General features: G+C 37.6%; 1 protein-coding gene across 1 annotated transcript; it reads right to left on the reverse strand.

The window, feature by feature from the left end:
• Window positions 1–1,894: 1,894 nt before the first annotated feature.
• Window positions 1,895–12,612, reverse strand: LOC138889538 (uncharacterized). Its single transcript, XM_070172860.1, has 6 exons — window positions 12,294–12,612; window positions 11,977–12,050; window positions 5,358–5,591; window positions 5,140–5,267; window positions 2,608–2,746; window positions 1,895–2,497 (listed from the first exon to the last, which is right to left on the reverse strand). The coding sequence occupies exons 1-6, from the start codon at window positions 12,610–12,612 to the stop codon at window positions 1,895–1,897; spliced, it is 1,497 nt and encodes a 498-aa protein (XP_070028961.1).
• Between the last annotated feature and the right edge of the window lie 2,676 nt (window positions 12,613–15,288).

Consider the following 15,288-nt stretch of genomic DNA (forward strand, 5'->3'; position numbering starts at 1 on the left):
CAATTGAACTAGAATAAAAGATAGACACTTGGAATTGATTCTTCTATCTGGTTCAAGTAGCTTCAGGTTTGCACGCTTGAATCACACACGAACTGCTTGCAAAATTGCCTGGCTATTTTGCTCTCAATTCACGTTTAACTTCTGCTTATGTGTGTTGCCTGTAAAAGAGAACAACACTGATATTTAATGGGTTAGTAATTAGAGATTCACTGTGATACAGATGCTACTCTTCCATGGTAGAAGAGTTCTAGTTGATCTCATGCTCTAACACTATCCTCTTCCTAAATTGTGTTCTCTTCACGTAAGAAGTCTTTCTCTCCTTATCCAATATGTAACCTTTTCAATCAGATCAGGAGATATTACTTCTGATAAGTTAGATTTATCTGCTTCACGTGCATCTCACATGTTTGGGTTGATCGTGACTGTGCTTCACAAGATGGACTTGGTCCATGTTTGAGTTCTTTTGTCAGTCTTCAAAATTTCACCTGTACTTGGGCCAACAAATTTCCCTTTTTTTGATGATGACAAACTCTGTGTTTTTCACTTACTTGGATCCTGTAAGAACTAAGCTTAACCATCAATACAAAGTTTAGAAAATTCACTTATCATCAAGGATCAGGTTAATTAGGTTATAAATATCACTTATTCAGAATATGTAAAGCACAATATATCTTCCCCCTTTTGGCATCATCGAAAAGTTGCATACACAGAGTGAGTCCCAGATTTTAATAAGTACTCATGGCCTCTGGGGCATTTGAAAGTACAATCATGGATTAATCATCAGTAATCGAGCAAACATATTTAAACTATGAATGAAATATTAACATTTAACAAGAGCAAAAATAGTAGATATCATTGATAGAAGATATGTTGCTACCACAATCCACAACCAGAAAGCAAAAATATTCAAAACATGAGCAAAAGAAAGAAAAATCCCTAATCCGGGTCACTGAAGGTACTAAACAGGTTCAGGAGATAAAGGCTAGAATTCCTAAGGCTTGGGAGAGCTAGAGGGTTGGTTTTGGGCTTGGAGAAGATTCAGCATATTGTGAAGAATCCCATCATTCTTCTCCTTTTCATTGGTAAGCTCAGTTATGAGAGCATCCCTCTCAGATTCAACCTCTGCCAAACGAGCCTTTAGCCTAGCTATCTCAGCATCCTTGGCTTCACTTTCCTAAACAAGAGCCCTGACTTGACTGTTGATAGGTGTCTTCTTGGATGAACCAGGTTCATTTGGGATGGCATTGACTAAATAGTCACAAGCATGCAGAGTATTAATGCCAAAGTAATCCTTGCTTGTGGCCATTTACCATTTCTTCAGAGGCACATTGCACCTATCCAGAATCGTAGTCAGAATAAAGCCATAGAAGGTGGCATGAGCCTTGGAGCCATTAATAACCCTGTCCAGCAGCTTGACGATGAATGTAAACTAGTTAATTTGCCTTCCACTTTCAAGTCACCCCATCAGAACTAAGTCCATATAATTTGCAATAGGCCTTCTCTCCTGCCTGGGCAGTAGGCACTTGTTGACAAACTCAAAGATGACTTTGTGTTGTGGCTTCATTTCACTCTTTTGCACAAACTTGGCCTCATTCACTTCTTCAACATCACAGAATCTCCTAGTGATTGTAAGGGCAGACGGAAGGGAATCCAGACTTGGTCATCTCTGTCTGGTGTAATCATCATATCCCTCAGCAGGGATGTCTAGAATCTCTCCCAGCGTCTCTGCATCAAATGTCACTTGAACTCCTTTGACTTTGCTTGTAACTCTGTCATCTTTGACTTCAACATTTGCCATGAATTCAATGATTTCATTTCTGGCCAATCTCCCATCCATCTGAAGGACCATGTCCTTCCAGCCCTGAGCAGCTAAGGTGTCATCCAAACGAACCATTCATGGTTCCACCAAATCTTTCAGCAATCTTCCATTCAAAATTTTCCTTTTTCCAAACTTGGCCAGCTTGTCTTGTTCACCATCAGACTCATTTTCTTCTTCACCACTCCATTCCTCATCTTCAGAAATTCTAACTTGTTTGTTTTTTACTGCAGACCTTGTCCTCTTGGCCAATGAAGGTTTAGCAGCCTCAAACATAGAGGAAAACTTCTTGGAATAAGTCTTGGTCTTTTTGGGCTTGGGGGTCTGAACCTCTATTATTGCATAGTCCTCCTGATGAACCTGTTCCATCTCCTCAACATCAATTGCTTCAGAGGACTTTGCAACCTTACCTTTTCCTTTATCCATCCTCTTCTTCTTATTTTTAGCCAAAGCCTGTTGTAGGTCACTCTCACTCTGTTTTACCCTGCTTCTTGTGGCTATTCCCTTTGGAAAAGAAGTTTCAGTAGTTGTTGGGGAGGAAGCCTTTCGTTTCTTGGAAGGTTTAGGAGCACTGGGGGCTTTTAGTGTGGGAGTTCTCCTTTTCTTTGGATCGTAACTTGCACCTACCTTTTTCAGAAGGTCTGTTAGGGTCTCTTCAACTGATAAACCAAGTTCATCTCCCTGTGAGCTTAGATTAACTAGCCCCTTAGCAGCCTCCCCTGAACCGCTCCCCCTGACTTCTTGCCACTTTCTTCAACAGTTTCCTATGCAACCCCACAAATAGCAGGTACAGGCAACTCAGTAGTGGGTGAGGAATCAGCCACTCCTTTCCCTTTTCTCATCACATCACCACATTTACCCTTTCTCTCCTTTTCTTTTTCAAATTTCTTTTTACCTCCACTCCTTCCTAACTTAGGTAATTCCACATCCCTAATAGGCCCAACCAACACAAACTTATTCTCTTAATTTTTAGTCAAAGAAAAACTTTCATTAGAAGGGGAATTTTAAGTCTTCTCAGAGTCAGAAGACCCAGGTCCTTCCCCCTCACTAGTAGATTCGAACGACTCAGAATCAGAGTCGGAATTAGAATCTTGGGCCTGACTTACCTTTAATTTCTCATTCAATTTCTTTGAAAGAGCACCAGATGCCACCGTTTTGCAAGCAAACATTTTTACTCTCCTTAGCCTGGGTTAGGGAGTCGTGCTAGGTGGAGGAGGGGTAGATGAATCAGAGGGAGTAGGATGTGGAGGAGTTCCAGGGTTGTCTTGTGGGTTCGTCATTATAGCTGATTTCTTGAGAGAATTGGTGAGTTAAACCTTTGGAGAAGAAAGTAATTGAAAGTGAAGAAGGTTTTTGACGGTTTTGAATTATGAGGGTGACAGGAAGTAATAATGAGTATTTAAAGGGAAAGACTCATTTAATGGATAACGGTAGCTTTAGCGGTCAATTAGAGGTCTAATCAACCTGAAATTGCAGGTTGAACGAACGATTAGTCTTTCCTAGATTTTAGGCAATATTTGTGGTTAGAACTTAATGAGGACAGAACTGGTTCAAAAACAAACGGATAGGATTTTCTAATGAGTTAAACAGTGGTAGGACTCTGCTCATGATTTAAATATTTATATTTCTAATTATGCAGAATATAGAAAACATACCTTGGCATTCAGATGAACCAATACTGATGAACCAGGTTCTTCATTTAGAATTCTCTTGATCATGCCTCAATTTACCACAATAGAAAAAATTTTGTGAGAGATCAGTGAGTCATATTAACACATGTCACAAGAGTATAATATTTACAGTATGAAGCTGAGTAAAAATTAATCTAGATATTTACACAAGTTCCAAATTTCCTAGCCAATTTTTTTCCATTTTTTTCATATAATTTTGTTTCATTGTGCCTTCTAAACTGGTCCCATTAGGTGATCTTAATCATCTATAATTCTAACCCGTTCCTTTCAAAAAAATTTCTACTCAGTGCTTTAATAAAGATGTCAGCAATTTGTTTATTAGTAGCACAGAATTCTATGGTAATCAATCCTTTCTCATATTTGTCCCTTAAGAAGTGATGTTTAACATATATGTGCTTAGTCCTCTTATGATGAACTGGGTTCTTTGTCATACTTATAGCGCTAGTGTTATCACAAAAGAAAGGAATGCAACTAACTTCAATGCCAAAATCTATCAGCTACTGTTTGATCCACAACAATTGAGCACAACAAGAGGCAGCATCAACATATTCAGCCTCAGCAGTGGATAAGGCCACCGAATTCTACTTTTTAGTGGCCCATGATACAAGACATGATCCAAGAAAATGAGACATACCCGAGGTGCTCTTCCTATCCATAAGAAAACCTTCATAGTCAGCATCAGCATACCCTACTAGATTGAAATTACAACATTTAGGGTACCAAAGACAAAGATCAGTAGTGCCTTTCAAATATCTCAGTATCCTCTTGATAGCAGTCAAGTGAGATTTCTTAGGATTTGCCTGAAAACGAGTACAAAGCCCTACACTGAAAACTATGTCAGGTCTGCTAGCAATAAGATAAATAGTAAACCAATCATACCCCTATACAACTTCTGATCAACAGATGAACCAGGTTCATCTATGTCTAATTTAGTAGTTGTTGCAATGAGTGTGTCTATTTCCTTTGATTCATCCATTTTAAACTTTTTAATCAACTCTTTTGCATATTTCTGCTGATGGATCATGGTTCCATTTGGGTTAAGCTCACCCATCATACTCATTTCAAACTCACTCCCTATTAATTTGGCAAAATCCTTACTTAGTTTGTTAGTGGTTGCTCCAAAAATTATGCCATCAACATATATTTGTACTATAAGAAGATCCTTACCTTTTTCCCTAAAAAAATAGAGTACTGTCAATTTTACCTCTCTTGTAGCCATGTTAAAGCAGGAATTTAGACAGTCGTTCATACCATGCTCTAGGAGCCTGCTTAAGTCCATAGAGATCCTTGTCTAATTTGTACACATGTTTCGTACACTCCTTGCTCTCAAACCCTGGAGGTTGTTTGACAAACACTTCTTCTTTTAGGTAGCCATTCAGGAAGGCACTTTTGACATCCATCTGATGAAGAGTGAATTCCATGTGTGCTGCAAAGGCTATGAGGAGTATTATTGCCTTCAGTCTTGCAACTGGAGCAAAGGTCTCATCATAATCTATGCCCTCCTCTTGGCTATAACCTTGGATCACCAGTCTTGCCTTGTTCCTTGTAACTGTTCCATTTTCATCAAGCTTATTTCTGAAGACCCATTTAGTGCCAATTACTGATCTGTCATTGGGTCTTGGAACTAGATACCAAACTTGACTTCTCTCAAACTGATTGAGTTCATCTTGCATTGCATTTACCCAATATGCATCTTGCAAAGCCTCAACAACATTTTTAGGTTTAATAAGAGATAAGAAAGCATCAAAAGCACACAGATTCTATAATTGTGATCTAGTTTTAACTCCAGATGTTAGATTAGTAATTATGTTCTCCATGGGATGAGAACTTTGCTACTTGTAAGGTTTCACAACTAATTGGTTTCTACTTGATGTTTCTTCCATTTTCTGTTGTCGAGGAACAGGGTCATGGACAGGTTCCATTAGGGGATTGGTTTCAGTTCTTCTTTGTTCAGTTCCCCCAGTCAGGTTGCCCTGGATGGAAGAACCTATTCTAACACCTGTTTCTTCTTTTGGTGCATCTTTAGCTTGAGCTGAAACTTCACTCAATTCTTTTACCAGCCCAATAGCTTCATCTTCATGTTCCTATCTCTCAGAAAGAATGTTAGTTTCATCAAAAACTACATGTATACTTTCTTCTATACACAAAGTTCTTTTGTTTTACACTTTTTAAGCTTTGCTATGTGAAGAATATCCCAAGAATACTCTCTCATCACTTCTGGGATCAAACTTACCTAGGTAGTCCTTTCCATTATTGTGCACAAAGCACTTGCATCCAAATGCCCTAAGATGGGATATATTTGGTTTTCTCCATTTAAGTAACTCATAGGGAGTCTTCTCTACAAGAGGTCTAGTCATGTATCTATTAATGATGTAGCATGCAGTATTTATAGCCTCTGCCCAGAAGCTGTGGGGCAGTTTACTAAAAAGAAGCATAGTCCTAGCCATATCTTCAAGAATCCTATTCTTTCTTTCAACTACTCCATTTTGTTGAGGAGTCCTAGGGACAGAAAAATTATGATCTATACCATGCTCGTCACAAAATTTAGCAAACTTAGCATTTTCAAATTTAGTTCTATGATCAGACTTGATTGATGCAAGTTGATTACCTAGTTGTTTCTGAGTTTTTCTAACAAAGGCAGTAAACATGTCAAATGCTTCATCCTTAGATGTTAAAAATAGTACCCAGGTAAACCTAGAATAATCATCAACAAGTATCATCACATATTTCTTACCACATCTACTCAATGTTCTCATTGGACCACAGAGATCCATATGAACTAGTTCCATTGTCCAGGTTGTGCTTACCATTTTCTTGCTTTTAAGAAATGTTCTTACCTGCTTCCCCCTTGCACAAGCCTCACAAACTTTGTCTTCCTTGAACTTGATGTTAGGTAACCCTATCACCAGGTCCTTAGAGACTAATTTGTTGAGTTGATTCAGACTTGCATGGCCAAGTCTTTTGTGCCACAGGAGGGGATCATTGTCCAACACACTCAAGCAAGTGAGTTCATTTTCTGAAAGAGTGAATAAATCTACAATGTAAATATTGTTAACACTTTTTCCCTACAAAATAATCTTGTCAGTGGTAAGATTAATCACAATGCATTTGGTAGAGGTAAATGCTATAAGGTTACCTCTGTCACACAGTTGTGATACACTGATTAGGCTATATTTCAAGCTATCTATCAAGTAGACATTCTCAATGGAATATGAGTCTGTCTTACCTACCTTTCCAACCCCAATGATCTCACCTTTCTTCCCATTTCCAAAGGAGACATTACCTCCTTTTAGATCCTCAAGTGAAAGGAACTGGTTCTTGCTTCCAGTCATATGCTTTGAGCAGCCACTATCCATGTACCATATTTGGCTACTTCCCTTCACTTAGACCTGCAAAACAAAATTGGGGGTTAGTCTTAGGAACCCACACTAGTTTGGGTCCCTTTATATAGGCAAATGGGTGAATTAAATTCCTTTTGGCCCATCCAGGCAGCCTATTTTTCTCTTGAACGAAGCTTTTGTTCTTTTGAGTGGCCTTTTTTTTGCATTATGTGAGCACGTGATTTTTGCCCTATGAGAATTACTCCCAAAAAAAATCAAAAAAAAAATAATTTTTCCGTTGTTTGCAATTTTGTGGATTTTTGTAATATTTTATGTTATTATTTGCATTTTTTGTCTGTGCATATTTATTTGTTAAATTAATGAAAATACAAAAATATAGCATCTGCACTTTGGATTCTATTTTACATTTTTGGTTAATTTAGTAAAATGTTGTTTAAAAAAAATGAAAAATTCACAAAAATAACGTATTCTTGCATTTTAGGGTTTAATGTCAAACTTTGTGATTTTTCTTATAATTTGGTATTTATTTATTTGCGATGAGTATTATTTAAAGTTAATTTGGTTTTAATTTGGTTTTAGCTAAATTATAATTTAATTTAGGATTTTTTTAGTTTTAATTGTGAAAATAGTTTGGAAATAAATAAGAAAAGGAAAGAGAAGGAAATCAAATATGGGCCAAACTCAATTTAATCCCCAAAGCCCAAATCAAATACACCCAAACCCACCCCAAACCGGCCCAAAACCTGTTCATTACCTGGTCCGCCCCTACCAGAACCAAACGACGTTGTTTGGACTCGCTTTGATTAGGGCCGTTGATCTCCTTTGATCGAACGGTCCCGAGTTTTACCCGTTACCCGCCCCAACCCGTTTCCCCATATCCGGTTTCCATTGAACTCCAAACGACCCCGTTTTCCCCCTTCTTAGTTGATCTGGATCGTCGATCCCCTTTAATCCAATGGCTCTAGTTAACTCCTCATTTCTAATATACCAAACCCCACCCCACGTGTCTCTCTTCAGAGACCTAACACATATACCGCCGCACACCACCCTCTTCCGCCCACCGAAAATCGCTTCAGGGCGGTTCCGGTGGCCCAGTCACCCCCAAAAATACACCCCAGAACCCCCTCGACCTCCTCTTCCCAAATCCCTGCTCCAATTCCTTCGAATACCCCTGGAACTCTTCAAATATTGAATTAAAGGGATGAACCCTAGCGCCGCCCTAACTTTCTCCGGTGGCGGTGCCGCCAATACCCTGCAGCCACCTCACTCCCCTCTTCCCTAATCCACGGTCCGTTACCCTCGGATCAAACCAGAAGTTGTCGAATAATGAATCTAAGTTTTAAACCTAAAACTGTAGAGTCAAGATTCGTTGATGCTTTAAGCTAATTTGGACTTTATCTGCGTGTTCTTGATAAGAACACACAGTTAAAGTCCAAATTTGGTTTAAGAATTGAAGATTCAAAGGTTTTCTTCAGTTACTATTGACCGGTGAGTTTTCTGTCCTATTTTTATATTTATAGTGTATTGGTGTTATTCTGATGTTCGTCTTTCCTCATCTCTTTTTCTTTTCTATGGTCTATTCCAAGTGAAAACTTGACTAATCATTCTGGTATAAACTGTCTTATGTCCGTTGTTTTGTTTTTCAGAATATTGGTGAATTTGTTCCTAGTTTCATTAGGTTTGTGTGATCAGTTTGTTTAAAGACTCTGAAATCATATCTCGTTGTTCACTTAGTCAGAATGATTAGGATTAGTTCAATAGTCTGGTATAACTTCTTGTTTAAATGAGTATAATAATCGACTGACTAGTATAAGTTTAATGCAAGTGGTCATTAATTAAGTCTGCTAACAAATGGTAGTGGCGCGCTACTGAATTAATTAAAAGCACTAGGTTAGTGGAGTGAATTAAAAATGAAAAGGATACTGACAATGGTCAGCTTAATGCCCTTTTAGGAGTTGGAAAGTAAGGTAATATGGGGGGAACATTTCAAAAAGCTGAAACAATGCAATTGTAAAAAAAAAGAGGAGCTGGAAAGGGATAGTTTATGAAGTATATAGCTAGGAACTTTCTGAGAGAAAAATAAAATGAAGACAGACCTAAGAGAGAGAGATAGGCATTGAGAGGGAGATAGGTACTGAATTGAGGGGGGCAAGAGAGAGAGCTTAAGGTTTTTTAAGAGCTGAAATACAGATAAGACAAACGAGTAGATAATACTGTTCCATTGAGTTTCCTATTTTGAATCTTGAAGTTTTCATTACTGCACAGTTTCTGATTCTATGTGAGTTTTAAAAATGGAATGATTTTGGGGAATTGAAAGAGTGGGTTTAAACTTGAGGATTGGTTTCTTCCTGCTGAGCTGATTTCACTGTTATTACTGGCTGAATCTGGTTGGATTTCCGTTGTTGTTCACTGCTGAATCCTCATCTTTTCTTTGTTCTTTCAACATCCAGGTACTTATTTGGATCTTGCTAATATGAGAAGTATATTTGGAAGCCTTGTAATTGGTTTAACTAGTCATAGATGAATGTTCACTGAACAATAGCATATACTTCTTCAAAGATTCACTTGTTTGTTCTTTATTGAAGCAGCCTTAGTTTCTCGAACTTTACTATAATCATCTATGTTTAGATAGTACATTTGAACTATCTATGAACTATTTTTTAGCCATGTACTTAGTTTGGACTGATTGCAGCACAGATTGTTGTATACGCGTAGCATTTTCTTTGGAGAGATTTTGATTGAATTATTTACAAACTAGTAGGGATAATCAGTCCATAATGAGTTTTCTTAATCTTATCGCACCTAGCAGTAATTATGCTCAGTAGAAATTAGTTGAGATTATTCCTTCAAGACTTGGTTTTAGACGAAAAACATTCAGCGCTAATATTGTAAGTATGAGTACAAATGTGGATGTTACAATGTTTGATCTTTGAATGAATCTTAAAAGGTGATATTAGCGTGATGAATAGCATGTTTAGTAAATCATTTTTAAGATTGACAAGTAGTGTTATAATTTGGATCATATGGTTAGTATGGAGTATAACATTGTTTCAATAATCGGTAACTCGGCTATTCTTGCAATATAACTTTCGAAGTTCAGTTGGTATGTTGTTGTGTGTAGTGTAGTTAGTTGGGTCTTGCCGGGGCCTGACCGTTTGATCTCCTATTACCCTTTCCCAGTGTGAATCCCAAGTGACCCTGCTCAGGATGTGCAATTGGGCTGTTGTCTTTGGCCCAGTTGCACCTAAGTTATCCCATTATCGATGTTATTTTCAGTCTGGTCCTCAGGTTGAGCCCAGCTTTGTTCTTACGCTTGTCCAGGAGCCGGCGTGCAACAATTGGGCCTACAGCCATCTCATGCCCTTTTTAAACAACCAAAGGCCTGGTTTCACTCAATGATAGTCTACTAATTATTAAAATTAGTTTGAACATTAGCCTAAAATAAATTTGAACTCCTTTTAAGCCTTCCTTAATCAATCAGCTACTTTAAAAGAAGATTGGAGGTGGGCCATTCTAAATAATACAAATAGTTTAAAATTTCGAATGTAGTTAAATTAATCCTTTTAATTTAGAATTAAGGTGTGTTATGCCGAACAAAATAAAATAAAAATAATAATAATAATTGCATGGACCTCCTTTAATTAATCTTGTACTGATTCTTAGAATTAGAGGCGTGCCGTTTAGTTAAAATTCCATGGCCCTCGCAAATTGCAAACGCATAGTTACCTTAGGCGCGTTATTTTAATAATTTACTTTCATAAACTCGGGTACGCATTTATGTGACCCAAATCCAAATTTCAATAATGTTAGATAAAATATCTCGAGAGCCTCGGGTGCATTTATGTGGCGTGGTTCGAGACGTATTTTAAACGACGTTGTAATTTTCATTAAAAATTATTAAAGCGGTTAAAAAGATAAATGTACCATAGGCCAAAACATGTATAAAAATCAGATAGTTAAGTCAATTATAACAGTTAAGCGACCGTGCTAGAACCACAGAACTCGGGAATTCCTAACACCTTCTCTCGGGTTAACAGAATTCCTTACTCGGATTTCTGGTTCGCGGATTATTAAACAGGGTCAATCTTTTCCTCGATTCGGGAGTAGAACCGGTGACTTGGGACACCATAAATCTCCCAAGTGGCAACTCTGAATTTTTAATAAAATAATCCCGTTTCGATTGTCACTTTAAGTTGGAAAAAACTCTTTTATACATCCCTTGCGGGGGGTGTAGTAAAAAAGGAGGTGTGACACATTACATTCACTTTTGTAATGACCAGTCTTGCCACAGTGTGTGCAGATTTTGTTTTCAAGAAGTATGATGTATTTGCTTTTGGGATCCACTTAGGTGTTGGGGTCCCATAGCCAAGTCCTCTCTTGTTGCTACTGTGATGCTCCTATAGCCAGGGTAGTGCATCAGAGGACTTATTCTATTTGCAAGTTCTATCTAGTTCATGTTTCACCTTGCCTAGATCTTCTTTTAGGACTTTTATATGCTCATCTTTCTTGTACAACCTTTTTGCGGATAATAGTAGTTATTCAAATGACAAAGAGTTCGCCCAGCCAAACCCCCAAAATGCGCCCCCTAATGCAGTGGAGGCAGTCCTTCCAGAACCCCTGCAGATTTAACCTTATCTATACCCAGAGCTACTTTCCTAGCGGTCCTGCCACCACACCGCAGAACGGGAACTCATGTGGAACCTTTTATTCTGGCGTAACAGTAGTAGAACGTAATAAAATACTACGGCCGCCTAACATAGGGGATGGAGGTACGGTAAACTCGACCATCATCCTTCATCTTTCCTAGATTTTCTTCTAAGGTGAGATGTGTGTGATCAGCTTTCTTCTTATTTGTTCCTAATTTCAATTTTAAATTTTCAGACTTAAGTTCTAAGACACTGGTGTCAAGTTCAAGAACCTAGTTCTTTAACTCAACATTTTTACTGTCACTCTCATTAGCCCTAGATTCTAGATTTTTGCACTTGGCTTTTAAGATCACACACTCCTTAGACAACTGTACTTTCTCAATGTTTATTACCTCAGACTCATCGATGAAGTCTAGCAATAATTCAGATAACCTTTCTTTAGACAAAAATTTAATCTTGTCTTTGAGATGAATTACACTTACCTCTTGTTCATCATCTGATTCTCCAATGGACATAAGTGCTTGTTCATCTTCAGCTTTATCTTCTGAATCCTCATCTGATGTTTCTCCTCAAGCAGCAACCATAGCCTTTGTTGATCTTTTTGGGTTGAACCTGTTCCTTCTTCCTATTCCTTCGTTCATCCCTTTCCTTCTTCCATTCAATTTTCCATAGAGGACAATTTTTGATCATGTGGTCAGTCTTGCCACATTTGTAGCAGCCCTCATTGATCAGTTTTTCAGGAGCCCTTGGTTTGTTGAAGGTTGTACCTCTTGAAGAACCCTTTCCTCTCATCAGGTACTTTTTGAATCCCTTGTGATCATGGCCATTTCATCATCCTTTAGATCTGCACCTTCAACTATTCTGAGAGCCAGACTCCTTTCCTTCTTGGGTGCATCCATTTTCATGGTTTGCCTTCTCAGTTCATAGGTAGTAAGATTTCTAATCAATTCATCCAACTTGAGAGTAGCAATGTTCTTTGATTCCTGAATAGCAGTAATTTTACTTTTCCAAGTTACTGGTAAGACCCTTGTCAAGATTTTCTCAACCTTATATTCTTTAAGGATAATTCTCCCAAGAGATTTAAGTTCATTTGTTAGTGTTGTGAACCTTGTGTACATCTCCTGGATAGTTTCTCCTTCCTTCATGGTGAAATTCTCATATTGAGAATATAGTAGTGTTTCTCTTGATCTCTTTACTTGAGGAGTTCCTTCATGAGACACTAGTAAAGTGTCCCATATCTCCATAGCAGTGGTACAGCTTTGAATCCTATTGTACTCGTCTGGACCTAGTCCACTCACAAGCCATTTCTTGGCCTTGGCATTCTTTTTCCATTTCTTCAAATCTTTAGTAGTGCAGTCAGTTCTTGGTTTTGGCACGTCCACTCCTTCAGCATTCTTCTTTGTAGTAGCCAGGGGACCATCTGTTACTATGTCCCAGAGTTCATAGTCTTCTCCTATGATGTGGTCTCTCATCTTGTTCTTCCACCAAGAATAGTACTGACCATTAAAGAGTGGGGGCCTAGCAGTGGATTGCCCTTCCTAGTTTTTAGGTGGTGCAGTCATCTTGATCTATTCCTAAGGTGTTAGCCTCTTTAAGGATAACCCGCTCTGATACCAATTGATGTTTTATACTTCAATATCACACAAGAGGGGGGGGGGTGATTTGTGTGATACCCAATTTTCGCTTAACTTGATTATAGAAAAACCTGGTTTTTCTATGTGTTCCAACTACTGCTGTTTACGGAATAATAAGTAAAGAAAATAAAGAACACAGAAATTTTTATGTGGAAAATACCTGGCTCAAAAGGTGAAAAAACCATGACCTACTACTCAATAGGATTTTCCCAAACTTCTACTAAAATCACTAAGCCAAAAACTGTATTTACAAAAACTCTTTTGTAAACCTAGGATTAATTCTAATCCTGTTGTAGCATACAACCTCAACTATTGCGACAACTTCAAGTTAACTCTAACTTGAATACTCTAAGTACCTAATGCAATTGCTTCTATAAAAGCTGAAAGGTACAATGTAAAATCACCTGCTACAATTGAACTAGAATAAAAGATAGACACTTGGAACTGATTCTTCTATCTGGTTCAAATAGCTTCAGGTTTGCACGCTTGAATCACACATGAACTACTTGCAAAATTGCCTAGATATTTTGCTCTCAATTCACGTTTAACTTCTGCTTATGTGTGTTGCCTGTAAAAGAGAACAACACTTATATTTAATGGGTTAGTAATTAGAGATTGACTGGGATACAGATGTTACTCTTCTATGGTAGAAGAGTTCTAGTTGATCTCATACTCTAACACTATCCTCTTCCTAAACTGTGTTCTCTTCATGTAAGGAGTCTTTATCTCCTTATCCAATATGCAACCTTTTCGATCAGATCGGGAGATATTACTTCTGATAAGTTAGATTTATCTCTTTCATGTGCATCTCACATGTTTGAGTTGATCATGACTGTGCTTCACAAGATAGACCTGGTCCATGTCAGAGTTCTTTTGTCAGTCTTCAAAACTTCACATTTACTTGGGCCAACACTTTTGAGCTTGTTAGTCTATGTTCAGGACCTATTGTCCTTAATTTTTGATCTTCTTAACCTAAGTTCAGGATCTATTGTCCTTAAGTTTTGAGCTTGTTAGTCTAAGTTTAGGACTTCAGGACCTATTATCCTTAACTTTTGAACTTGTAACCGTAAGTCCAGGACCTATTGTCCTTAACTTTTGGGATTCTTAGCCTAAGTTCATGACCTATTGTCCTTAACTTTTGAGCTTGTTGGTCTAAGTTCATGACTTCAGGACCTATTGTCCTTAACTTTTGAACTTGTAACTCTAAGTTCAGGACCTATTATCCTTAACTTTTGGGATTCTTAGCCTAAGTTCAAGACCTATTATCCTTAACTTTTGAGCTTGTTAGTCTAAGTTCAAGATTTCAGGACCTATTGTCCTTAACTTTTAAACTTGTAACTGTAAATTCAGGACCTATTGTCCTTAACTTTTGAGCTTGTTAGTCTAAGTTCAGGACCAAGTGTCCTTAATTTTTGAACTTGTAATTCTAAGTTCAGGACCAAGTATCCCTAACTTTTGAACTTGTAACTCGAAGTTCAGGACCAAGTGTCCTTAACTTTTGAGCAGTAGTACCTAGGGATTTTATCTTTTAAAAGTAAAAGAAAAAAAGACAACCCCATCCAAAAACTTTTTTTTTCTAGTACCCGTATAAAAACTAATCTTCTCATCAAGGACATGACAGAATGTGCCCTATTAATGAAAACTCAACACCAGTACAATTAAGTGTATACGCACACATGCTCTGAATTTTGCTTATATAAACAATAGCTTGAAGATAATCAATACAATAAAGTTTGAGTTCAAGAGCACAACTAATTATCAACAACAAAAAAGAAGAGAAAAGTGTTTTTTCTTGTCTTGAGAACTGAGAATTTCAACTTTGAGAAAAGCTTTCAAATTTTGTTGCCGCCGACGAAGCCATCTCAATCGGAGTTCTGAGTTCAGAGAGAAGCGAGGGTTTGAGAAGAAAAGCAATGGAAGAAAGGGTAAAAATGTCTTTTCATATTAATTTTAATAGAGTAGTGTCTATTTTCGTTCAACATTAAAATTGCTGGATAAAAAATAAATATCATCTTCAATAATGGCTACCACACGCCATTTTTACTCATTTTTTCCTATACAAATTTTTTTAATCATGATCTCTAATCTGCGTAAGCAGGTACACAATTCTTGTCCCTAAATTTAATCCTACGGTCTAGATTCTTCTAGGAAAGATTCTTT

The sequence above is a fragment of the Nicotiana sylvestris genome, chromosome 4 (genome assembly GCF_000393655.2).
Source record: "Nicotiana sylvestris chromosome 4, ASM39365v2, whole genome shotgun sequence".
NCBI lineage: Eukaryota > Viridiplantae > Streptophyta > Magnoliopsida > Solanales > Solanaceae > Nicotiana > Nicotiana sylvestris.